General features: G+C 49.3%; 2 protein-coding genes across 11 annotated transcripts in view; one reads left to right on the top strand and one right to left on the bottom strand.

Moving 5' to 3' along the window:
• Window positions 1-4,310, top strand: part of RIPOR3 (RIPOR family member 3) — a 106,803-nt gene extending 102,493 nt beyond the window's left edge. For all 10 annotated transcript variants that reach the window (XM_074406644.1, XM_074406650.1, XM_074406649.1 and 7 more), the window contains 2 exons: window positions 2,639-2,729; window positions 3,160-4,310. In XM_074406644.1, coding sequence (XP_074262745.1) covers window positions 2,639-2,729; window positions 3,160-3,260 — 192 coding nt within the window. In that variant the 3' untranslated portion in view covers window positions 3,261-4,310. The remainder of the gene's footprint in view (window positions 1-2,638; window positions 2,730-3,159) is intronic.
• An 847-nt stretch (window positions 4,311-5,157) lies between these two features.
• The window catches only part of PTPN1 (protein tyrosine phosphatase non-receptor type 1), a 72,351-nt gene continuing 51,337 nt past the window's right edge, over window positions 5,158-26,171 (bottom strand). The window contains exons 3-10 of the mRNA XM_003932569.4: window positions 25,333-25,433; window positions 21,324-21,422; window positions 15,348-15,485; window positions 11,703-11,912; window positions 11,002-11,163; window positions 10,416-10,639; window positions 8,889-9,084; window positions 5,158-7,675 (exon numbers count right to left, since the gene is read on the bottom strand). Of these exons, the coding sequence (XP_003932618.1) occupies window positions 7,652-7,675; window positions 8,889-9,084; window positions 10,416-10,639; window positions 11,002-11,163; window positions 11,703-11,912; window positions 15,348-15,485; window positions 21,324-21,422; window positions 25,333-25,433 (1,154 nt within the window). The 3' untranslated portion in view covers window positions 5,158-7,651. The remainder of the gene's footprint in view (window positions 7,676-8,888; window positions 9,085-10,415; window positions 10,640-11,001; window positions 11,164-11,702; window positions 11,913-15,347; window positions 15,486-21,323; window positions 21,423-25,332; window positions 25,434-26,171) is intronic.

Genomic DNA, 26,171 nt, shown 5'->3' with positions numbered 1-26,171 from the left:
TTCCACTGGGGCTGGGCGTGATGGCTCACGCCTGTAATCCAAGCACTTTGGGAGGCCAAGGCAGGCGGATCACCTGAAGTCAGGAGTTCGAGACCAGCCTGGCCAACATGGGGAAACCCTCTCTCTACTAATACAAAAAAACCCCAAAAAACCAAAAACCAAAAAACAAAACAAAACAAAACCTAGGCATGGTGGCACATGCCTGTAGTCCCAGCTACTCGATACTTGAACCCAGGAGGCAGAGGCTCCAGTAAGCCAAGATCACACCACTGCACTCCAGCCTGGGCAACAGAATGAAACTGTGTCTCTGAAAAAAAAAAAAAAAAAAAAAAAAAAGATTCCACTGGGACCAAAAAAGGGACAAGAAACACTGACAGCAAAAAAGCACATCAACAGACTGTAGGTGGCTCCTGCCTGTCATCCCAGCGCTTCAGGGTGCAGGGCAGGAGGGTCACTTGAAGCCAGGAGTTTGAGACAAGCCTGGGCAACACAGGGAGATCACCCTCTCTATAAAACATAGAAAAAAAAATTGGAATGGAGCATTCCCACAGTCAGTATTCAAAAAAAAAAAAAAAAAAAAAAAAAAATTAGCTGGGTGTGGTGGTACACGCCTATAGTCCCAACCACTCGGGAGGCTGAGGTGGGAGGGTCACTTGGGCCCAGGATTTTTGAGGTGTTAGGGAGCCATAATCACAGCACTGCACTCCAGCCTGGGTGACAGAGTGAGACCCTGTCTCCAAACAAAACACCTAAATAATCAGTTCTAGGGGAGCTGTCCGTTCCACCACCAGAGACTCTGACAGCAATACTGGCATTTGCTGTGGTTCTGGGTGAATACGCACGTGGCCCCAGAAACTCATTTTCTGAGCTCCTGAATTACATGTTTTAAAAAATTCTCAGTTTAAAAATCTTTTAAAGGGCCGGGCGCAGTGGTTCACACCTGTAATCCCAGCACTTTGGGAGGCCGAGGCAGGCGGATCACAAGATCAGGAGATCAAGACTATCCTAGCTAACACGGTGAAACCCAGTCTCTACTAAAAATACAAAAATTAGCTGGGCATGGTGTCATGCACCTGTAATCCCAGCTACTCAGGAGACTGGGTCAGGAGAATCACTTGAACCCAGGAGACAGAGGTTGCAGTGAGCAGAGACTGCACCATTGCACTCCAGCCTGGGCAACAGAGTGAGACTCTGTCTCAAAACTTTTAAAGAACAATCAGCTCATTTTGTGTGTGTGTGTGTGTGTGTGTGTGTGTGTGTGTGTGTGTGTGTGTATAAAATACAGAAAATATAGAGACAGAAAAAGTTATCCATCATCCTAGCAGCAAGTAGCATAAACAACTGTTGACATTTTGGTATGCTTCTGTTAAAAGTTTGTGGGTGTGTGAGCGCATTTAAAATTGTTGATCCAAACAGTTTAAAAGCAGTCAACAAAATTTTGTGTTAGAGTGGCAGCACTTTAGATAATTAAAAAAAAATTTTTTTTTTTTTTGAGACGGAGTCTCGCTCTGTTGCCAGGCTGGAGTGCACTGGTGCAATCTCTGCTCACTGCAACCTCTGCCTCACTGATTCAAGTGATTTTCCGGCCTCAGCCTCATGAGTAGCTGGGATTACAGACACACACCACCACCCCCAGCTAATTTTTGTATTTTTAGTAAAGGCAGGGTTTCACCATGTTGGCCACGATGATCTCGATCTCCTGACCTTGTGATCCGCCTGCCTTGGTCTCCCAAAATGCTGGGAGGCGTGAGCCACCACACCTGACTCCTCTGTCTTTTCTTTTTCCATTTTAAAATTCTTTATGAAGGGGCTATCAAGTGTCTACCTTAATTTAACCTACTTACCCACTCTCATAGGAAATAGTTTTTTAATCCTAAATAATGTCATTATGATCATGTTTGTTTGTGCATAAAGCTTGAAAAAGCCATGGAGCTCTGAATTATTTCCTCAGGCTCTACCCAATCCTAGAGCCAGAAAATATGAGCATTTTTGAGACTCTTGATATAACCCACACATAAATCCCATGGATGTGAGGGTATTCCTGCTTTCCCTCAGCCTCACCTGCATTTGGAATTGCCAGTTGCTAGATGAAAGACAGTTCAATACAGATTAAACTCACTCGGCCCATTCATTCTGGGATGAATCAACAGGAAATTCTGAGAGAAGCTGGCTAGGATCAGAAAACCAGCAAGGGCCGGGTGTCCAGCAGAGGGCGCTGCGGCGCATGCCAGTCCTGGGCCTTCAGGAGCAGCCCCGGGTATGTGCCTGAGTCGGTGACGTCCTGGCACAGGCTGCCCTGGAGAGAGGAGGGTAAGGACAGCATGGGGGAGGTAGGAAGGTCCAGAAAGCAGCCGGCCACCTCCTTTTCAATTCTGGCCTTTCAGCAGGCATCCAGGAAGACAAGCTTTGCTAACAGCCTGGCTCCCTAGCAGGTGTCAGGACTGAAGAGGCGAAGCGCTTCGAGTCCAGAGGTACCTTTCATGAGCCCGAGGCCACCCGAGAAACCTGAAGCCTGCAGAAAAGGAAGGGGTTGAGGCCCCAGGGACCACACTAGGGCTGGCCCTGCAAGGCCGCTAAGTGGACTCTACCTGCTGTTGAGAACACACCCTTAAGGACTCTCTCTCCTAACCTCGAACAGGGCGTTGAAAGCATCGACCAGATTGCCAGCCTTTGCCAGTCTGACCTGGAAGCCGTGCGGGCGGCAGCCCGGGAAACCACACTGTCATTTGGTAAAGTAGCACATCCCATGTAGCGCAGCGGGGTTCCTGGGGCCCTTAGAATCTGTGCGAGGCCACACCCAGCTCTTCTGGCAGGTGCAGAGCCGACCTCTACCCCTTGCAGCATTCTGCCAGGACAGGCCTCGTTTGAGGCTGGGGTGGCAGGGAATGTTTGCTGTCTTCTTAGACTTTATGATCTTTGGGACAGAGGCCAGAACCAGGGCAGGGTTCTGACTTGCCAGAACATCCTAGAGGTAAAGGCAAGGCCCCTGGGCAGTGGAAGTCACCAGGTGGGGGCTCTGCACATACTCCCTCCCCCACTGCTTTGCAGAGACCACCGAGACCCACAGTCACTAAGCACTAAGGCCACCTTGGCCCAGGAGAGCAGGAAATGCTAAGGCGGCAGGAGCCAACCTCGTGACAGAGGCCTTTGCTATTTCAGGTGAAAAAGGACGGTTAGCTTTTGAGAGGATGGGCAAACTGTGCTCAGAACAAAAAGAAGTCTTTGGCCAGGAGGCAGATGTTGAAATCACAGTATTTTAAAATATACTGGCTGATGAGCAAATCTCACCTCGGTATTTTTTTTTTTTTTTTTTTTGCTGCTGCTTGGCCTGCACGTAATGCCTGAGCTCTGGGTAACGGTGCTGTCTGCTCCTCTAGGAGTGTGAGCTGCCCAGAGCTCTGCCTAAGGCTCCAGCCACTGACCCAGGGCATGGGCTGGTCTTTCAGACAGGGTAGAAAAACACAAGGCCACGTACAGCGTTCCAAGAGCTGCACTGCCTCAACGTGGCCCCCCGACTTCTGGCTGAGGGTCTGTGCGACTCTCCCAGAGATGCAGAGCTGAGCTGCGCTTGGTGGCCACCTACAAGAGGGCCAAGGCCAGGGAAAGTGAGCGCTGAATAAAAGGCTCCACGATGACGGGATGGAACTCCAGGCCTCCCGGCCGGTCAGCCGCTCAGCACTTCTGGGTCAACAGACACTGGGATGGAGAAGGCTGCTCAAGTCATTTCAGCCGCAGCCAGCTGGCACCCTGGTGAACTGGGGGAAGAGGGGAAGGCACAAAGCCAGGTTTTCTACAGCCACACTCTCAGTCTGACCTGCAGCCGGCGTGCCACGGAGCCCACAGACGGCGGCTGCTGGACTGTGAACCTCACCTTCCCTCTGCTCAGCGGCGCAAAGGGAAGAAGCCACCACATCAGCCCAGGAGCCCTGAGCAGCACGGGGCAGTAGGGCCGCTCGCTCCCCAAATGCAATCCAGCTTCGGAGTCAATCGAGGGCCTCGTCAATAAACCGCTCCAGAAGCCATCAGCTGCCCTGAAGAAAGAGTTCACTGAAGAACACGTTGCTTTAAAGAAAGAAAATTAGTTTCCTATTTAAGTCTATTAGAAAAAAAGCAAACCACATCCTGAGAGTCTGTTAATGTAGAGAGAGCCTAGGCTTTGAGGGTGCTGTAAACACGGCATCAGAGAACTTTCTCATCCAAACTTCCTGTATATATTTTGTGCTTTTTTGGTTTAACTTTTAGAAAACCTTGTTCATATGTTCAATTTTCTGAAATTTCAATTAAAGTATTTTAATTGGTGTTTCACTTTTTACCCAAAAGAGTAGACAGCGGTTGTTTCCCCAAATACCTGCCAATGGGAGGGGGTCACTCCTGTGGTTTCGTGGGGTGCTGTGAGGACACCTGGAGGAGGGGCCTCAGGCAGCGGCTCTGGGCAACGCCGTCTCTGGGCTTCCCTGCGTGCTGGTGAAGGCTCCAGGCGTGCTCACCCTGTGGGCATTCTGCAGCATGGCCTCTGCCCTTTTGCCCCATCTGATTTGTCAGTCCCCCTCCTTTTTTAAGCACCAGCAGTACTAGCCTAGAGCAGGGGTCCCCAACCCCCAGTCCACATACCTGGTACTGGTCCAAGGCCTGTTAGGAACTGGGCCGCAGGGCAGGAGGGGAGCAGTGAGTGGGCATTACCGCCTGAGCTCCGCCTCCCGTTAGATCAGCTGCTGCATTAGGCTCTCATAAGAGCGCGAACCCTATTGTGAACTGTGAGATCTAGGTTTTGTGCTCCTTATGAGAATCTGATGCCTGATGACCTGAGGTGGATCCCAAAACCGTCCCCCACCACCCCCAGGTCTGTGGAAAAACTGTCTTCCATGGAGCTGGTCTCTGGTGCCAAAAAGTTTGGGGACCATGGCCATGGAGCAACCTCCCTCTTCTTGAAAAGCTTAGATGACCTTTTTCATACCTGAAACGGTGGGAGCCACACTGACATCTGCAGCCCCAGGCCCCTGTGGGGCCACATGACCACAGCCTGTCCTGTTGCTGGTCTCAGAAGCCTGGGTCTGCAGTCAGCTTTGAAACAGCTGAGGAAACTTGGAGGGTACCAGGGAACTCTTTGTACCGTTTCATTTTGCAAATCCAAAATTACTTCAAAACAAAAAGTCAAAATAAGTTTCCAAGGAATTTACAGTTTAATTTTGTACACAAATGAAAGACTATCTTATGTCTAAGTCAATTCTATATCAAATAGACTTTATGTACTGAGATGTGGTAACCATTGTCTCTTAGAGGCAATTGGGTAATGGACACAGTTTTGAGATTACAACTTAAAACACTGTTCTTCAAACACCACTGATAAGTTTGTGAAATTATCTGAGGGCCTATGCATGCCAAGTGTGGGTTTTGGGAAGGAAACGCATTGAAGCCTAAGGTGGTCAATAAGCTCCCAGTCAGGAAAGCATTCCAGCCTGAGGGCACCGTCCACGACGCTGAGGTTAATTCTGGGGAGTGGAAAACCCTAACCCCAGTTGACTGACAACATCTGTTTCACATCAGCAAGGATGGAAAGAAACAGGAGTCGCTCATCCCGGCTTAGGTCTATTAAGCAAAGAAAAAATGGGAAGCACCCCAAATTCATGTTCTTTAGAAAAAAATTTTATTGTTGCAGCTAAAAGGCAAACCCATCATGAATATGGCCAAGTTGGAAAACTGTACAGTCTGACAGTTCTGTGAGGTCACAGAAGACCCTGAGACATGCCCCCCGCCCACCCAGTCATGCAGCCACGTATCCACACACACCTGAAAAGGTATTATACCAAAACACCTCGCTTTTTTTTGTTTTTATTTTTGTAAAAATGGTTTATTCCACGGCCATTGTAAAAAATAATGACCTGATGAGTAAATATTGGCTTAAGGCATATAGCAGAGCAGCTCGCTACTTCTCCAACATACGTGGAACAGGGTGGAGAGCCCCAGCCGCTCTCCAGGGTAGGCGGTTAACCAGTACGTCCATTTTGAAATGCTACTATATATACACACCCAAACTACTACATACATATACAGGACTTAAAAACAACAAGCCCAGCTCAGAATGCTTACAGCCTGGCACCTAAGCCTTATCCACACCTCACCACAGCTCTGCGGGTGACGCCTCGGATGTTCCCGTCACAGAATCTCTCTGTACTGGCTTCTACCACGAGAAAGGCAAAATGTGAAAATGCTGGCAAGAGAGTAGCTCCGGAGCTACAGCTGCCGTGTTTTTCTTGTTAAAAAGCCACTTAATGTGGAGGTCTTAAGTTCCTTTTGCAGGAAGAGTCGTGAGCACCAGCGGGCCCGCACAGGGTTCAAGGGTGGAGCAGACGCGCCTCTCTCGGCAAGGTTAGCCAAGACAGAGACGGTGGCAGGCTGCCTAAGGGACCGTCACCCAGGCTGTTTAAGAAATGTGGTTTCCAGCAGTTGCCTCTCTTCCAAATCACAGTCTAAGTAGAGTGCTGACTTGGAATAGTGGAGGCTGATCCCAAAGGTGGGCGGGGGGGTCCCTGCTGGCCTCCATCATGTCCAGAGCGTGAGGTGTGAATATGGCTTCCATACCCTTGGAATGTCTGAGTTACAGCGAGACCCTGCTGTACCAGGACAGGCCGGGCCTCACCAGGAAGTCACTAGAGTGTCATGCCAGGAATCCAGCAAATGCCTATTCCTGGAAAACTGTACCCTATTGCTGAGTGACAATGACTTCAGCAACAGGCTTAGGAACCACAGCCACGTAATGATCAGGTCATGCACAGGCAGGGTAGGCTTGGACATGGGCACGTGAGTAAGCGGAGATCCAAGTTTCTCATTTCAAGCACATATTTTTCATCAGGACCCAAGACGACCGTACATGCATTCTAATACACTTGGGGGAGTGGCGATGAGAACTAGAGCTAGCAGGTAACAGGGAGGAGAATAAGCGGGACTAAGTCACCTCACATCATGTTTCTTATTAAATACCCACGTGTTCATTATATATTATACCATTGTTCTACCTTCTCACGTTACCCACAGTATCACTAAATAACGACTGCTTACAACCGTCCTCCTTCCCAGTACTGGTCTGATGCAGCAGGCCCATGGCAAAGTCTTCCATTCCCAGTACTACCTGAGGATTGATTATTGTACTTTTTGATAAAGCCCTTGATGCAAGGCTGACATCAAAAAATTTTAATACATTATTGGTTCAAGAAAATGCTAGTGCACTATGGACGCCTTTAGGGGAAAGTTTGTTTAAATAAATATGAAGTGGAGAGTTGCTCCCTGTAGATTCGAGGAGGCTGTTGGTGTGCCACCCACTGGGCTGCTCCAGATGGGAGCCCTGGGGTGGCGGGAGCCCCGAGTCTGGCGCAGGCCCCTTCCCTCTGTGCCACCAGCATGGTACTCTCCTTCGCTCTCCTCAAAAATGGCTGTGGGTTTGGTACTCAAAGGGGAAGGGGCAAAAAGTAAAAGGATGAGGGGTGAGACACACATCCAGGGAAGATGGGTTTTAGTGCAGAACCAACGTCCGTCAGGGGCCCGGCTCTCTACGCGGTCCGGCGGCCCTTACCTACCGCGGCATGCCTGCTAGTCGGGCGTGGGCTCTGCGGGCAGAGGCGGACAGTGGGTGGAGGTGGAGTGGAGGAGGGTCAGGCTATGTGTTGCTGTTGAACAGGAACTGGAATGAAACCAAACAGTTCAGATGAGCCTAGACCCACACCCGCAGAGCTGTCGCCTCATGCATGACCCCGGCCACACCCCCCGGCAACTCCAACCTCTGAGGGAGCAAAGGGGGTTTTGGTCTTTCTTTTCACAGTAGCCCCCTCTCCCCAAAAATCACCCCCAAGGAAAAAATTGTTTGCATTTTGCAAAACCATCTGATGTACTCGGCCACCTGGAAAGAGGTAAAATATTTAAAACGATGAAACAGTCTGAGGTCATTTCCATGGCCAGAGCTCTGAGGCTAGCCCTCTCTTCCCCTTATAGAACAGCAACACACGTCTACCGTGAGAATTTTGGCTGAAATGGCACTTCTCCCAATGAGGTGGAGCCTGCTTCTCTGAATCAACAGCGGATTGACATGCCAATGGCCACCCTGACCCCAAGGCAGAGGCCTGGAGGAAACCCATTTATGGGGAAGGGGTGATGAGGGCTGGTACATGAGCAACATGGCTGCCACAGGAGGGAGCAATGGAGAAAGGACGATGGAAACCCAGTGGGGACACCGTGAGCAGAAGCAGAGGCGGGTTTTGTTTTCTAGATGGCCTTTTGCTGCTGTTCTTCCTACTGTGGGAAAGCTCAAAGCCCCTGTCCTGGCTCAGTGTGCACACAGCTGAGGGGCCTGAGCGCAATAGCGTGCTAACCCTCTTCTCCAAGGGAGTTTACATTCATAAAAGTTTGGGATTCCTTCCCTGGGAAATCAAATACAAATTATATAGCTGATTATATCACCTAAGGGTATGAGAAAGTTTCATAAGTGCCTATTTTTTTTTCCAGAAATAACAAAAGCTGCGTTTTATAAAGGTTAAAAACAACAATGTGTTGTAACTCTTTTTTTTTTTTTCAAAAACAAATGAACAAAAAAAAAAAAAAAAAAGAGAGAGAGAGAGAGAAACAGACATATTTGGCATTTTCTCTACTTACTCCTGAATAGGTTAAGGCCCTGAGATTAGACTCTTATATTCTTGGGACCAGAGGGCTCCTTAAAACCCCAGTGCATCGATCCTTAATTCTCTTGTTAGCCCTTCCACAGTTCCAGACTTTAAAACCTTTGCTCTGTTTCTTCTGAGACTGGCTCAGATGCGCCACAGAACTGAATCCTACCATCGGGCTAGCGGCCAGTGCTCTCTGCACACACGCACCTCGCCAGCGCTCTGTCAGTGGAAACATACCCTGTAGCACAGGTACGCGCCGGCCGTGAGGACTGTAGCCATGCACATGTTGACCAGGAAGGGCTTCCAGTGAGTCAGAGCATGGTCCTCCTCCTCCTCAGGCGGTGACGGCTCTCCTTTGGCTGGGAAGGCAGCCTGTGCACCTCGAAGACTTCCCCCCACGACCCGACTTCTAACTTCAGTGTCTTGACTCATGCTGAGGAATCAGAGGGGCAGGGATGGGTTACTCACTTGGGAGAAAATGAAAGGCAAGGATGCTGCTACTGTGGCAGGAACTCTAGGAAAAAACAAGCCACACATAGACAGAGTAGGCTGATGTTAACCCTGCCGGCCAGCCAGCCCCCTCTGCTTGGAGGGAGGGCCAGGCCAGGACCCACATCAGCCTGCAGTCCACTTATCACCCCTCCCCAGGTACTTCAGACAGCAACCACACCCAGGGCAGGGAGCACCGGTGCCTGGGCAAGTGGTCACTGATGATCTGGCTGGAGGCCCCACTGGTGTACACACTATTGTGTGACTTGCTTTCTCATGTGCTGCATTTGCAATGTCTGGCCACATCAGTACACACCCAGATATCATTCTTTAGGAGCTACAGGACATCCCAACACGCAGAGAGAACATAATCGATCAGATCGCTGATTATAGCATTGGGTCGTCTCTAATTCTTCACCACTATAAACAATGCCACAACACTCACCTACCTACACATATCTTTACATGATTGTTTTGAGAATGGCTACGAGGTACATTTCTCCATGTATACAACTGCTGGGTCAGAGTAAGGACGTCTCTTAAAACTTCCCTCCAGAAAGCAGGGACCAAGGCACAGCCAGCAGTGACACCTCCAGCTAGAACTAACACCTACTCGTTCTGCAAGCTTGCCGTGCACGGCCACCTCCTGCAAGCAGCCTTCGCTGACAATCGCAGCACACACTTCTATCATATCACTGTCCAGGGGCCCCCACCAAAATAGGCCTTGGGTCTGCCTCTTTTCCAAAAAGATGGTCTAGAACACAGACCAGGGGACATGGAAACATGTGGACATGTGCTAGTTAACTCAGTGCTCCACATAGGTACTCACTAACAGATGTCAAACTGCAAGGAAGTAAAATGGGAATTTAATCAAGACCACATAAAAAAGGTTACACTCCCCAAAGGACCACTGTGGGGCCTGAAAATAGTACACGGTCAAGCCTGGACATCACATTTCAGGGCTGGCCGGAAGCCTGGGGGAGGGCACTGTCAGGGGCACAGAAAAATTATAGCTACTCAGTGGCACTAAGCTACTCATTCCAAAAAGCAACACAAGGTGGCGCTAGAAGCCCACAGAAGTCGTTCATGTGCCTCGGCCTCCCGCAGCCAGGAGTGGAAGGGCTGCAGCACCCCCTCGAGTCCCGTTCCCCAGGGATGTGGAAGCACTGGCTGCCAACAGGAGGCCCCATCCACAGGGTTTCGGCACCAGCGTGTGATTCTAGAACAGAAGGTCATTTCCCCTTACCCCAGCAAGCTGGGACCCAATCATATTACCTTTCCATGCTGTAGGGTGTGGCATTTAAGGAGCTTCCTGTTTCTTCCTTGATGGGGCAGACTTTATCCTCCCCGGTCTCATCCTTCACCCATTGGTGGTTTGGGAAGAACTCCCTGCATTTCCCATTGTGTGGCTCCAGGATTCGTTTCGGTGGCCGGGGAGGCGGGGGGACATGCTCGGGTGGGGGCTCCACGTCCTCATGGGAAAGCTCCTTCCACTGATCCTTGAAAGAGCAGCAAGAGGAAGTCCTATTAGTGCTGGCGTTGGCTGTTTTGTCGGGAAATCCCTTCGCGTGAGCGGAGTGGTGGCTTGGCGAGGGGCGCTCGGCTTCTCGGGCTGCAGCCATATACTGGGAAGATGAAATCTTCTGAAAATAAAATCTCTTCTCCTATCGATGCTCTCTATGTGAGCACTTCAAGCACCACAAAGTGGAACGTGGTGAACGTTCTGACAACTCTCTAGCTATTTTAAACATGAAGAGCAGCTACACCAGATGGTGTTTGAATGGTTAGAAACTGACAGCCTCCTTCAAGGACAAAAAAGTTAAAACAGTCACACCTGGATTCAAAGAAAAGCAATGCTGACCTGCACGGAAGAGTCTCCCATGATGAATTTGGCCCCTTCAATCACAGCCAGATAGGAGAAGCGCAGCTGGTCTGCTGTCTGAATCAGCCCCATCCGAAACTTCCTCATTTCTAACAGCACTTTCTTGATATCAACGGAAGAAGGGTCTTTCCTTTTGTCCATCTGAAAGCCAGAGAGGAGACGTCAGTCAGCCAGGTCCCATTCTCGAGGGCAATGTGACTAACACGTTAGGATGTCTGTCCCCTCCCAACCTCATGCTGAAATGGGATCCCCAGTGTTGGAGGTGGGACTGGGTGGCAGGTGTCTGGGCCAGGGGGTGGGTCCCTCATGAAAGGCTTGGTACCTTCCCTGACAATAACGTATTTACAGAGATCTGGTTGTTAAACAGTCTGGGACCTCCCCCATCTCTTACTCCTGCTCCCTTTCACCTTCCACCGAGACTGGAAGCTCCCTGAGACCTCCCCAGAAGCCAAACAGATGCTGGTGCCATGCTTCTACAGCCTGCAGAACCATGAACTGGTTAACCTCTTTTCTTTATAAATTACCGAGTCTCAGGTACTCCTTTAGAGTGACGCAAAAATGGACTAACACAGAGACTTTCTCTATTTCAGAAGAGGAGTGCTCCAGTTTCTACTTGGGAAAAAACATCAAGGCAGAGCACGTGGAGGAATTCCCTGGGATGCCCACAAGGGCCTCCTTACCAGCAAGAGGCAGGTATCAGCCAGACAGAAGGTCCCAGACCTGCCGATGCCTGCACTGCAGTGCACCACCACGGGGCCGTGCTCCGGGCTGAGCGACCCCGACTCTCGGACTTTGAAAAGAAAGTTCAAGAATGAGGCTGGCGATTCAGGGACTCCAAAGTCAGGCCATGTGGTATAGTGGAAATGTAAGATTTCTCGAGTTTCTTGAGTCTGAAAGAGAAAAATTCTCATGATGGTTCTCAGAGAATCATTTGTACAGAAATCACTAGTTCCAAGTTCACACAGAGTCACCTTCCACTCAGGGACCTCTAAGAGGAACATTAATTTTCAGACTTTCTCCCAGGGTCCACACACCCAGTCAACAAACACCATGCCCCGGGGCCAGGCCCTGGGCTTGAGGCTGAACCCTCAGGATGCACCTGCTTAGACTTCACGTCCCTTAGGATCGAAGAGTCCCCCCACCTCTTTTCTCTGATGTCCCTGTCACTTCCACTGTCTACATGGTTACAACTGGTTTCTCTCCGTCTCACGAGTCACTATGATGCTGTGCAGCCACCCACAAAAATCTTGTCATAAAGCCCTGCAAGGCCTCCTGTGAAAGAGTGAACAAGGAACAGCAGGTGAGGCACTGGCTCCGGGCAACTTTCGGATGGGGCTTAAAGATGATCTGGAGGTTTCAGAGGATTGTCACTTTAGAGGAAAAAGTAACAGACTTGGTCTCCAAAGAGTGGTGACCCCAAGGTGTGGCTCAATGCCCAGCTGAAGGGGCGGTCAACGTGGACAACATCGGTCCATGAACCGAGTGTGTCCCGTGTGCTGGCGCTGCGTCTCCCAGCAACTGACCCAGGCAGGTACTCCCATTCTTCTGACGAGCAGGCGGACGCTTGGAGGCAAGAGTCCACACTCAGAGGCTGCTGCAGACTCTTTTGAAAGGAGGACCCCAGCCCTTGCCCCAGAGTCTCTTCCCCTGGCTGGGTCTGCCCCAGAGGAACAGAAACAACCGCCTGGGGTCTGTTTCCAGGTCTGCTTCTTCCTTGAGGCTTCCAGCAGCTGTGAGGAAACGGCAGCCCTCGCAGGAGGGGAGGGCGCAAGATCTTCAATGACCTAAGAGCTCACAGGAAATGGGAACCAGTCACCTGGTAAGCAAGGCCCTGAGAGGGGAAGGGCTCCAGAAGTGAAAGTCTCCTGACATGGGCCCAGAATGGCAGCCACAGACAGGAACCGCACCAGCCTAGAGGGCTTCCCTGCGGCCCGGTGCCAGGGCCACCTGGAGAGCAGCTGACAGCAGAACGATTCAGGCCACAGACCTGCTGACGATGCCTTCCTTCACGTGACGAATGGCCATGCTATGCCAACCATGTGCCAGTTACTGTGCCAGGGAGGCGGGGGCAAAGATACCACCTCACTCTCACAGAGCTCATGGTATAGTTACTAGGATATCCCCCTGACTCTGCTGGGATGAGAACATGCAACACAGTATACAAAATTAACCCTGCCCCAGCCATTAAATACACCAGTAAATATTTAATATCTATTCAATATTAAATACAGTATCTTACACAGAACAAGGAGAAATTTGTGTGCGTTAGGGTAACTGCTAGAATCACACTAGGCAATACCATCCTTCTTCCCTCTCTGGAAAACCATATCCAATAACCTTAATGACATTAAAGAAAAAGAAATACTTCTATTTGGGGGGTGGGGGCAGGCAGAGAAGAAGAAAAGCCCTTAAAGTGTATTTTAAAACTGCGTAAGAAGCAAGCATGCCAAAAGCAAGTTTTCTTTTAATCCTCCTAGGTGTGGGTTACCACCTGCTGACACCCTCCCTCACACCTGCCCACCTCTTTCACAAGGAATTCATTCCAGCGTTGTGCTAGAACAGCCAGCCACGGCTGAGAAAAGCCTTTTAAAAACAAAGTCTGTTGGAGCAAACAGATCCTAACACCAAAACCTCGGAGCCGGCTGTGTTCGCTCTGTCAAGCAAAAAGCACACAGCTCTTGTGCTCTCTTCAAATTCAGTTTACCTCAACAGGCAGGAGTTTACCAGGAGTCACTCTCAATGTCAGCCTTGCAAATGCTAATTCTTTTTAAAGTCTACTGCATAAATCCTCCAGCACATTCCAACACACTGCCCATGATATTCCTGAGAATCCTCCAGAAAGTGCCTCCATCCACCGTACTCAGAGACCCTCTGCTCTGCCAGGGCTATGGCAGGGCTGGTGGCTCCGGCGCCGGCACCACCAGAGGGCAGAAAGCACTCTCAGCAGCTGCACCGCTGCCGTCCTCAGGAGCCAGGCAGCCCAAACCTCTTCTCTACTTCCTGGTAACCTGTGCTAAATTCTAGATCTTACTTCTACTATTTTTTTATTTATTTTTATTTTTGTTTTTGGAGACAGGGTCTTACCCTGTCACCCAGGCTGGAGTGCAGTGATACAAGCATAGCTCACTGCAGCCTTGAACTCCTGGGCACAACCAGTCCTCCTGCCATCAGCCTCCTGAGTAGCTGGGGCTACAGGAGCGTGCCACCTTGTCTGGCTAATTGTATTTTTGTAGAGACAGGGTTCTTGCTATGTTGCCCAGGCTGGTCTTGAACTCCTGGCCTCAAGTGATCCTCCTGGCCTCAGCGTCCCCAAGTGCTGGGATTAAAGATGTGAGCCACCGCACTCGGCTTACAACTAGTAACTGAACAACAGGAGCCACAATGACTAAAAAACAGTGCTTGAGAAGGGGAGACATGGGGTCACCCAGAAGCAGATCACTCCCCTGCAACACAGTCCTGGAGCCCCACTCCACACGGTCTCCCCGTGGCTCCACCTTCCCATCAGACAAAGCCCATGCTACACACCCATGGTAACTGCTAACCCTTCCCATGCAGGACCTCCCAGAGCCCTCGCAAAACCTGAGTTTGACAGAAGAGGAGACCAAGACATGGTGAGAAGTGATGTCCCTTGCCCCAATCTGATGGGCTGATAAGGTGGGGCCAGGATTCGACCCCAGCTAGGTTCCAGAGGCTGGTGGCTGGTCACCTTTCACTGGTGCCCCAGGGGCTGCCTCACACTCCCTCCACTGTTCCCCACAATGCCATGAACTCCTCCAAGTTCCGGCTCCAGGGGAATGATTCTGAAGCTCCAAGAGCAGAGCCTTCGGTGTGGTGCTGTTTACCACAATGCCTTGCCATGTTCTGATACCAACTTTTCCCAAGTAAGTAGCTGGTGTTATAAACTCTTCCTCCAACAATAAACCCAAGACCTGGCCCAGAAAACTTCCACTAGCGAAGAAACCAGAGTGAGCCCGAGACCCCTTCTTCTCTCTCTTCAGACTCAAAGACTGAAGACCACCAAGAAGGCAGCACATTTTGCTGGGACTTGCAAGCTGCTGCTTCAGTCCCTCTGCAGCTGTGCAAGCAGTCTTCTGGGTAAGAAACTCTTTCCCTCAGAACTGCTGTTAAAGGTCAGAAAGAGCACTGTGGCCTCCACCCTCCCGGGCACTCCGGGGCACTCGGGAGGTACACAAGTAAGTCCCGCTCACCACAGTGCCAAAACCACATCTTGCTAGGGGTATATAAGAGCCAGGAACACTGGCATCAGGTAGTATCACCCAAGGCGGAAAAGGAAGCTGCAGTGCTGAAGGGTGGGCCACACTTACTGTAAGGTTTTCCAATTCTAGCTGTCGAACTGTATAATATGACTTGATATCTTCAGAGATCAATGTTAATTTCAAATTTGTGTCTTCAAAGATCATTTCTTTTTCTTCTTTTTGTGGCCAGTACTGTGCGCATTTTAACTAGGGGAACAAATAACAGAGAATTAGTGTGAGCAACCATTTTCCTATGGCAGGAGACTTGGAGCACATTCCTCAAGCTTCGTGGTAACCCAAAGGCCTGGGGTTTTCTGAACGTGGAAGTCATGGTCAGCCTAGATGCCTGCCTCATGGGGAGATGGGGGTGGAGGCACGAAGCTGCTGACCGGGGCCGGCTGGGCGGACAGGGCTCAGGCTTCCAAACCCATCAGCTCCCTGGTCAAACACGGCAATGGGGTCCTGCAGGGCTCTGACCCTTTCTCACTGTCGACAAGGTGAAGCCAGCCTGTACAAAAGGCTTCACAACTCCTCTACACAGGCATTTCAAACATTACCCAGGACGTGATCAGGGCTGCTGGCATAGAATGTAGGTGCCTTACCCTGCACAGAAAACTCATAGGCAATTAAAAATAAAAGCAGGGGAGACGGCAAGTGAGGCCATTTGGAGAGGCTGAAAGGCTGTCACCAGATGCAGACTAACTTTCAGAGAAGGCTTGGAGAGGCTCCCCAGGACTTGCCCTTTCATTCTCGTTTGGTTCAGTTCATTCAGAAAAACACTTTTGATCTTGTATTTTGATAATCTCAGAAACTACTTGATGTTCTTGATTTAAATGCAGCTCATTATGTTTGTCTTTAAAACAAGCAAATTTATGAAAATTTTGTTTCATTTAGGGTCAAGACAAAAACTGACTCGAATTTAGTGACATTTTACTTGAAGTAAGTTTCTGCCTCAGTTACACAAACGTTTCTGCTCATGGATAACTGCTGTGGACAAAAATGGCAGGTCAGCAGGGGCAGAGCTGACGGGTCAGCTCGACCATGTGCCTAGACAGAGGGAAAGTCAAAGCCCTCATGATTTTCAGCAAAAGAACTGTCGGCGTGTGTCAACAGCTCTTGGGCAAATGAGACTTGCAGGTCACGTGCACTAACCCACTCAATACCTCCTCTGGGGCAAAGGATGGTGTGGGTGAAGGCAGAGGCTTCAGGGCCAGCTGTCTGTCAGGAGACACTCCTGTGCCCAGCAGTGACAAGGTGGACTATGGGGGAGGGTTGAGGGGGAAATGCTACAGACATGCAGGAGGAATTCCGAAGAGGGAACTGTTTTAGGTCAGCCAAGGTTACAGGAAAGGGAGATCAGAGAAAGCTCTGTGCAAGAGGCCGGTTTTGAAGGGTGACTAGGATTTCCTAGTCAGTGACTGCAAATAAGCCAGGCCGAAAAGAGCAGCTGGAGAAGGGGCCAGCAGAGGCGCAGATCACAGCTGACTGGCAGCAGGCCCAGGGACCTGTGGCATCATCTGGGTGCAATGAGGAGCCAGGAAGCACTTGAGGAGGGTGAATACAGAACCTCAAATGCCTACTGGTCCAGCTCTACTGAAGCTGGAAGCTGCCCAAAAGACAAACCAAAGCAAAATGTGGGAGAAACAAATTAGGAAACAGCAGGTTGTGATGCCAGCATGGCACCAAACTTCACAGGGCCAGCCCAGAAGCCAACAGAGCTTTCTCAAGAGTCTGGACACGGGCCTGTCTGAAATCTTAGCTAGCTTCACCCATGTGACCTCCCTGGATCAGTTATGGGTTGCCAAAAGTGAACCCTTGAATGGGGACAATCTGTCACCATTGAAGCAATTCTGCCACTCTGCATGAAGGTGCTAATTATATGGCAAGACCCCCACTTAGCCAGAGTCAGTGTGGCAGCTGAAAGCAGGAACTTAGAAGAACATGAAAAGATGAATTACTCCCACACTTCTAACAACTAGATCTTATAATGCCTCAAGACCACAGAAACGAGACTGATATGATAGGTTCCACACCATCTGTGCTGGGGTGGGCATTCCACACGTGAGCAGACAGAGAAGGTAGCAAAGAACAGAAATGCAGGAGGAAGAGGCCACCATTCCTCATCTCATGAGCAGGGTAGATGAGTCTTAAATCTCACCTCCAGACAGCAAGCACTCACTTTCAAAACCAAACCTGACACCTAATAACCCTCTGTAATCTGGGTAAAGACTAACACTTTGGAAATCTACAACTGAGGAATCTGGAACACAACTGTCAATCACCCAATATTGTTTTTTAAGGACTCCTAGGTGTCTGTAGCAACAAGCTATGCTCTGTCATTTCCAGCAGAAATTTTTGTTTTAAAAGGGACAGGATCGCTATTTCCAGTTACTCTATTACATTGATATATACTGCCATGAAAAGTAGACTGATTTTTATTAGAATGCAGTCCTTCACCAGGCCTCAAATTGAGTCATATCTTGGGCTGGCACCAGAGGAACATGGCGGTGCCAACATGCTGGCATCGCTCGTGGCTGTTTCTACCATGAAGACAGATGTTAGAGTCCTTGAGGCCTTCCCAAACAAGTGGGCAGGCGATGTTAGGAAAACCCATGAAAGACATCTACAGCAACCCTGTGTGTGACGGGTAACTTGGTTTCACCAGAAATTATTAACACAGAGAACTAAAGTATGAGAGAAAAATGAATTTTATGGACCCTGCGATACAAAATGCAATGTCTTGTGCATGAAAGCAAACAGCAGCTTTGGTAATGATTTCAGGAGGGAGATACAGGTGATATTCTGCAATGGCCAATTAAACTCGTCTTGCTTACTTCCCCCAGCTAAACAACAATCCCAGCCCTTAGGCATGCACAGCCTATACTGACATGTCTAAAGTTAATCCTTAAATTGAACTAGTGACAACTCTGGCCATCTGGATGACCCCAGTCTAACACACACAATCATCTTCTGCATAACTGGCTTCCAGGAAGCCCAGGGTCCCAAAAGATGATAGGCATGTTTGCCAAAAGTAAGAGCGAGCATCCTATACTACGTGGTGAAGGAAGGAAATCAGAAAACAAGTATGCATTCAATGAAAACTCCCCCAAAACTGGTTTTACCGCAAGCTGTGTGGATCATTTATAATTAGATTAGCTGAGCAAATAAGATACTGTAACTTCTCATGATTTTTCCCAGCCAGCCCTCTGGGAGGGATAATGTGGATACAGAATTGAAAATGTTGATTCCAAAGAAACTTTAAGAATCTCAAACCATACATTGCTTTTCATGCCAATTTGTATGCCCAAGTAACCCTCGAGTAGAATGGGATACTTACAAAGGAAAGCAGGGACAGCTGGCCAGTTATCACAGTAACTACAGCAAAGCCAACCAGCTATGTTTCTGATGCCACCACAGTAACCCAAAGGGAAAGGTTGTCACAGTGGATCTGTGGGCCATTTATGATCAGCCTTGGGTGGGAGACAACGAAGCACAGGGACTGGTGAGGCCCGAACACATAACTACAACACTGGACACCGCTCGGACATGTACCTACAGCACTGGACACCACTCAAACAGGTAACCACAGCATTGGGCATTGCTTCTTGCTGTAATGTGACAACCACTGCTAAAGCAAACCTTGTGCTCATAGCAAAGGGGGGGGTCGGCCAAACAGCAACAAAGAAATAAAAGAGCAAGTGCTACTGTATCTGGTAATTTCTGAATAAATGTCTTGATTTAAAATTCCCAACCCTCAATACCTCTAGGTATTGAGGGTTGGGAATTTTAATCAATCAATATCTACAGCAATGGTTCTCAACCAGGGGCAATTTGGCCTACCAGGGGGCACTGGACAAAGTCTGGAGTCTAGACAGAAACACATCTGATTGCCACATCTGGAGAGGGGCTGCTACTGGCATCTGGTGGGCAGAGGCCAGAGATGCTGCTAAGCATCCTACAAAGCCCAGCAAGCCACTCCCTGCCCCATCCCTAGCAGAGAAATGATCCAGCCCAAGAGTCAGTGGTGCTGAGGGTCGGAAGCCTGCAGATGGCGCTGTGCTGAACGCTCCCACGGGCTGCCAGGCTTCCCCTCCCTTGCAGTGTGCTGTGAGAACCTAATGCTTCCTTTCTTCAGTTCAAAATTGCTGACAAGTGGTGAAGGGTGGGGGTTTGCTTCACATTTGTAACTTCACATTTTACTAATCATGCTACTAAGGAAGGAAGAAAAAGTTTAAGAACCACCTTTCACTGAAAAAATTATTTTCTAAAACATGATACATTCTATCACCAACAGAACACTCAGGCAAGCTCCCTATCTGTTACTGTTGGGCAAATAAATGCTTTCATTACGCAAAGTCGGGTGGGGGAAGAGAAAAATCCCAATCCCAAAACAAAACAAACCCCTATGATTCTCAACATGTGCTGTCCTATGAGGGATACTTCATGGGAGCAACTAAGCCATTTCTTTGTGTGTGGTGGAGAGGAGAGGCTTTGTGGTTAATGCTTCAAGTGCTCGCTGCTGAAGTTTCCTTTGATGTGTTGCTTCTTAATACTTGGACTTGTTACACTCTAGGGCCATGACTATGCTGTCTTTGGAAGGGTGGCCTCTCTGGAGCCCTCACGTTCTTCTGTGACCGGAGGCAACCACGACAGCTGTGAGAGCGGTGTCCCAGCTGACCTTGGACCTGGCAAGGCCTAGGGACACCCCTGATCCTGGGCCCACACTCCTATTGGTCTCCATGATCCTCAGCTCACCTCCTCCTGGACCCTGTGCAGGGCTGGCAGTGCTGGGGAGCAGCAAGGGCTGGGAGGCCGAGGAGCCTGTGGCCCTGCTGAATGTTGGCCTGTGCCTGCATAGGCAGATGGTCTACATGGGATGGTCTACATAGGACAGTCTATACAAACAGTCTACATAAGACAGTCTACACAGACAGTCTACCCAGGACAGTCAATATATAAAATCTACACAGGACAGTCTACACAGATGGTCCACACAGGAGAGTGGCTATCCAGTTATTGGCTGTCCTCGGCTATCCCAACAGAGTGAGGAGGGCAGGGGGGAGTATAGGCAGCTGGGGAGCTGAGGGCAGCCATCCAGGGGTACCTGGAAGTGTGATGAGCCTGGGCACTGGGACTCCGTAGCCCAGAGAACATGGTAAGAAACTAAAACCAGAAAAGTTTGTCCTGGCTAAAGTTTTAAGAGTGGTGAGAGGTCTGTTTCCAGGGGTCCAGGGCCAGACCCTCAGGGGTCCGTAAGCCACACCATGGATTATCCTGAGGCAAAGGGAACCACACAAGGGTTTTCAGCTGGGAAGAACTGTGGTGAGACTTGGATTTGAGAAAGCTCATTCTGGAAGCATGGTACAACATGAACTGAGGGGAACAAGTCAATAAGGAGAGGTGACTAGACACATCGACACAGATGCAGGAGTAGTGGCCTGCAAAAACGGACACCGTGCAGCCACACACCAGCCCAAGGGGTGTTTGAAAAGTTGCAAGAACTTAGAATGACACACATCCTGAAGCCAGTGCTCACTCAGGAGGACTGGCAGGGCCAGGCGTTTCGGGTATTGAATGCAGACAAATCTCCTCTAGAGTGAGCTGCTCCCACAGCTCCACAGGGGTAGCTCTGCAGAAGTCACACTCTCCCCAGCCAAAATATCAGACACCATGAAGATGCACTAAGAACTTGCTTTACAGCACTAAGAACCTGCTTTTACCAAAGCAGGTCTCCGTAACTCCACGCACAAGTCCACACTGCGACAAGAAGTGCACAGGCAGCACAAGCAGGGGGAGCAGCACACATCACACATGCAGAGGGAGTGGCCGAAGAGGTCAGTGCAATTCTGCATCCTCCCTTTCACTCACTTCACTGACTTGTTGACAACCAACGTGCATTTATATGCGGCTGTTTTAATATTTTTAAAAAATGAGAGTATGTAAAGGAAATAGAAAAGAAAAAAAAATTAAACATCTAGATGAAAACGGTAACTGTATGAAGTGCTACGCGTGGTCGCACGAACAGCAAATGAATCTGAGACTTACCGAGCCTTTCTCCATCACTCTGTTGAGCATGACGACACCCCTGCTCTTCTGCTCCCACACCATCTCCCAAAAGTGCCCACACGTGTTAGGCAAAGGACCCTGCAAAAACACAGTAACGCAGCATGTGACATATGAAACATAAACATCTACAGCAGGTGCTCACTTTCTGTAGTCAACTAATGATAGTGCCCTCAGTCCTCACAGCTAAGGCAGAGTGGTGGGAGGCTGGGACAGGGACCTACCTCTCCCTGCCTGGTGGTCAGTAACTGCAGTTCAATTTCTATCAGGCAGCAAAAGCCCATTTCTGCCTCTCAGTTCAGAGCTGGCCAACCAAGGACAGAAAAATGCTGGATTCTGCTTTCTGGCTCAGGCAGGCTGGCCAAAGGTCGCCACTGAGATTCATCTCCAAGGTCCTTGGGCTATGGGACAAAACTCCTTGGTGCAGGTGAGAGGCAGTGTGGGGGTGTGACCACGACCCTTCTCCTGGTTTCAGTCCCAGCTCCAATCACATCACCTTGTGACCTTGGGCAAGTCACTTCATCTCTCCCTGCCTCAGTCTCCCCATCGCTTACTTCACTAATAATAGTACCTATTCACAGAGCTGTGAAAATGAAGTACATTCATTTAAAGTCCTTAGCACAGTCCCTAGAATGCAGTAAACACCCAATGAAACATCAGCAACTGTTTCTACCATCAGCCATGATGACCCTGACGGCAGACAGCCTCCATCCTTGGACCAATGAACTTAGGAGATGTCAGAACACAAATGGTCATTCAAGGGACCAAGGTAGCCCAAGGGGGAACAGAGTCACTGTGACATGAGGGTACCTGCTGAGCAGCTAGCCCATCTCACTCCAACTCACCTGGCAATGGGCACAGATGTTTACTGGACACAGGGTACAAATGCCTTGAGTTTGTCTCAGTTATTAGCAGTGTCTGGAAGAGACCTCATCTATCACCTCCACATCAGAACTTGTCATGTGCTTGTCCAGAACTACTTCTTCTGACAGTTTCCATTCTCACCTGCTTTCATTTAAGCCCCTCCTCCACCCTCCGCTTTGTTTTTTTGTTTTGTTTTTTGAGACGGAGTCTTGCTCTGTCACCCGGGCTGGAGTGCAGTGGTACAATCCTGGCTCACTGCAACCTCTGCCTCCCGGGTTCCAGCAATTGTCCTGTCTCAGCCTCCTGAGTAGCTAGGACTACAGGCACCCACAACCACACCCAGATCATTTTTATAATTTTAGTAGAGACAGGGTTTCACCATGTTGGCCAGGCTGGCCTTGAACTCCTGACCTCAAGTGATCCACCTGCCTTGGCCTCCCAAAGTGCTTCGATTACAGGCGTGGGCCACGTTGCCTGGCCCATAAGCTCCTTATTCTTTCAATGTTCTCCCTTTAAGTCCCATCCCACTTGGCTCAACCAGGCTAGCCCTCAATGTCCTCTTCCTTTCTCTCCTGAGCTCATCGTTTTGTTTTTTTTTTTTTTTTTGAGACGGAGTTTCGCTCTTGTTACCCAGGCTGGAGTGCAATGGCGCGATCTCGGCTCACCGCAACCTCCGCCTCCTGGGCTCAGGCAATTCTCCTGCCTCAGCCTCCTGAGTAGCTGGGATTACAGGCACGTGCCACCATGCCCAGCTAATTTTTTTGTATCTTTAGTGGAGACAGGGTTTCACCTTGTTGACCAGGATGGTCTCGATCTCTTGACCTCGTGATCCACCCGCCTCGGCCTCCCAAAGTGCTGGGATTACAGGCTTGAGCTACCGCGCCCGACCAGCTCATCTTGAACTTACTGCCTGAACAAGAAAAGTCAGCACTCCCTGTGCTGAAGGCAAAAAAGCAGATCACATTTAACTCCTCCCTCCCCAGCAAACAGAAAAACAGCTCCTGGAAGCCAGAAATCCTGTGGCACCTGGCTGGCCACCTGGGCCTTGCATTCTCTGCCCTGGCATGAAGACCCCACTCACTGCAGCTCTCCACTACTCCCTTGGTGCCCTCCCTTACCTGTGAAGGATCACAATCTTGTAAGATCTGCAAGGACACATACCACCCTTAGCTGACACTGCGTGGGGGGAAGTTTCCTTTGATGTGTTGCTTCTTAATACTTGGACTTGCTACACTCTAGGGCCATGACTATGCTTTCTTTGGGGTGGCCTCTCTGGAGCCCTCACATTCTTCTGTGACCGGAGGCAACCACGACAGCTGTGAGAGCGGTGTCCCAGCTGACCTTGGACCTGGCAAGGCCTAGGGACACCCCTGCTCCTGGGCCCACACTCCTATTGGTCTTGATCCTCAGCTCACCTCCTCCTGGACCCTGTGCAGGGCTGGCAGTGCTGGGGAGCAGCAAGGGCCGGGAGGTGAAGGAGGGCCCCTGGACGTTATTCTCTGCTCTTCTATACTTCTGACTTTTACAAAATGAGAAGAGAGACTTGTATTATTACATAATGAACAATATTGAAAAAAATGGGAAGGGTGTTCCTGGTTTAAGCGCTAGGGAAATGTTTCAGTCATAGTGCCTAGGGGTGATGCTTTGGGGTCAGGCTGTCTTGACTCCTTTAGTAAATCCCCATGGCAAAGGGAAACTGTGTAAACAGCTTCTCGACATCCCCAGGGCCACCTCACAAACCAGACAGAGCTTCCCATGTCCCAAGGAACGCTAGGATGTGGCATAAGCAGGGCAGCAGCGCAAGTGTCCACGGTCATTTCCAATGCAACACTTGGCATGAAACACCCTCTACCAGGTATTTAAAGGGCTTGCTGACTCCACAACAGAGTTGAATGGCTGAAATCAGGAGGCAGGAAATTTGACTTTTCCAAAAAGTTAAGTCCTCAAAAAGTCACTTTTGCCTCAACCTCATCCCCAGGCATCTCCCTCATTATTAAACCCCTCCCCAATCAGCCTCCCCTAAATGCCCAGAGACGCTGGGAGAACCAGGGGCTCGGAGCCTGGTAAGATCTGCCCTGTATTCATGCACCGAGAACTTACTCAATGGCCCCACAGGACAGAACACAGCTGGGCTGATGTTCTATATCCAAGATGACCAGAGGCATCTGGGCTGATTTTGGTCATAAAGGGGGAGGAACTGGGACAGGACAAAAAGGCAGTGAAGAAAGGCCTCAGCTGAATGCACCCTGACCTAGCTCCTGGCTCAAAGCAGCCTTTCTTCACAGTGCGTTCTGGCTTCCCCAGAATTTTAATTTCCAAACTTAAAGCAAAATTACGATGTTCAAAATCATCCTATAGCCTAAAGCCATATGAGACTGATCAGCTGACATGGAATGAGAAAACAAAAATTATGATGAAAAACAAAACGAAACAAGAAACCCAGTCTTTTTAGACCAACTTATAGGTAACAAGTTAAGACTTGAGAAAATTAATTGAAAAGAAACTCCTTTATCCTCTTTCTCAGGCACTCTTTGGTCACATGTCACTGAGTGTTTTACAAGAGGCTCAATTATTAAACCACGTTCAGGATTTTGTTTCCATAAAGATGCCAAAAGCCAGCAGAAATTTTAAGTGATTTTTCATGCTTGTTCACATGATCTAATGATGCCGTTTTTCTGGGTGAAAGAATGAGGATCATGCTGAGCTATTCTGAATGGCTCTGGACAGAGATTCCTGCTCTACTGCTAACGCTCTTAGATTTGCCATCACAAGTGCTTGACGCTCTGAGACAAATACTTCTGGAAGCAACACAGGTACAGACTAGACTCTCCTCCAGCCATGGTTCTGCTGCCTCTGCTGCCTCTGCCAACAGACCACAGGCGACTCTGGCATTTGAACGTTGTTTTCTATGAGCTCTCATTCCCAGCAATGTCATCTTATGCTTCCCAAAAAAGATTAGTGTTACAACTAAACTGAACCTTTGAAGGAAGATTTTCCTCCCTTCCTTGCTTTTTGGTTTGCTGAAAACCTGACCTTCTAAAAGATGTCGCAGATTTTATTTGAGGTGTGGATAACAACACTCTCAAACTCTTCACGCTAAAAAAAAAAATTCAGACAATCTGCTTACCTGGGTAAGAATGTAACTCCTTTGGGCTTCTTCCATTTTTATCAAACTAGCGTTGATATAGTCGTTATCTTCTTGATGTAGTTTAATCCGACTATGGTCAACTGAAAGGCAAAGCAGAACTCAGAGGTTAATCTCAGAAAAGCAGAATGTGTACATGCAGGTGCGTGCCCTACAGAAAAGCAAAGGTGAGTTGGTGGCACGAGGAGCATTCACACTGGCTAAAGGTGAGTTGGTGGCACGAGGAGCATTCACACTGGCTAAAGCCCTGTTTTAGTCGAGATTAGTCATGAGTATGGGGTGACTGGTATTTTCAGAAAGGGTTTTCTGAAGTGTTTGAAACTTCACGCTATGTAGCAATAGCGGGAAGTATATTAAAACAGAGATCACGTCCTATTTGGGAAATCTGCTCTTAGGTCATATCTGGTGATACTCATCACTCTTCCTAAAAATCTTCCAGGGCAGAGAGGGGCATCAAAGAATCTGTTCTCTGATGCGTGACTTTTTTTTATTTTTTATTTTTTGAGATGGAATCTCACTCTGTTGACCAGGCTGGAGTGCAATGGCATGTTCTCAGTTCAACGCAGCCTCTACCTCCCAGGTTCAAGTGATTCTCTTGCCTCAGCTGCCTGAGTAGCTGGGATTACAGGTGCGGGTCACCCAGCCCACCTACTTTTTGTATTTTTAGTAGAAACAGTTTCACAATGTTGGCCAGGCTGGTCCCAACCTTCTGGCCTCAAGTGGTCCACCTGCCCCAGCCTCCCAAAGTGTTGGGATTACAGGCGTGAGCCGACATAAACTTTTATAGGGCAAAAATATGGTGGCTTCAATCTTTAAAAGGG

The sequence above is a fragment of the Saimiri boliviensis genome, chromosome 9, assembly GCF_048565385.1.
Source record: "Saimiri boliviensis isolate mSaiBol1 chromosome 9, mSaiBol1.pri, whole genome shotgun sequence".
Classification (NCBI taxonomy): Eukaryota; Metazoa; Chordata; class Mammalia; order Primates; family Cebidae; genus Saimiri; species Saimiri boliviensis.
Note: the sequence above shows the minus strand (reverse complement) of the source record. Positions and strands in the feature narration are given on the sequence as shown.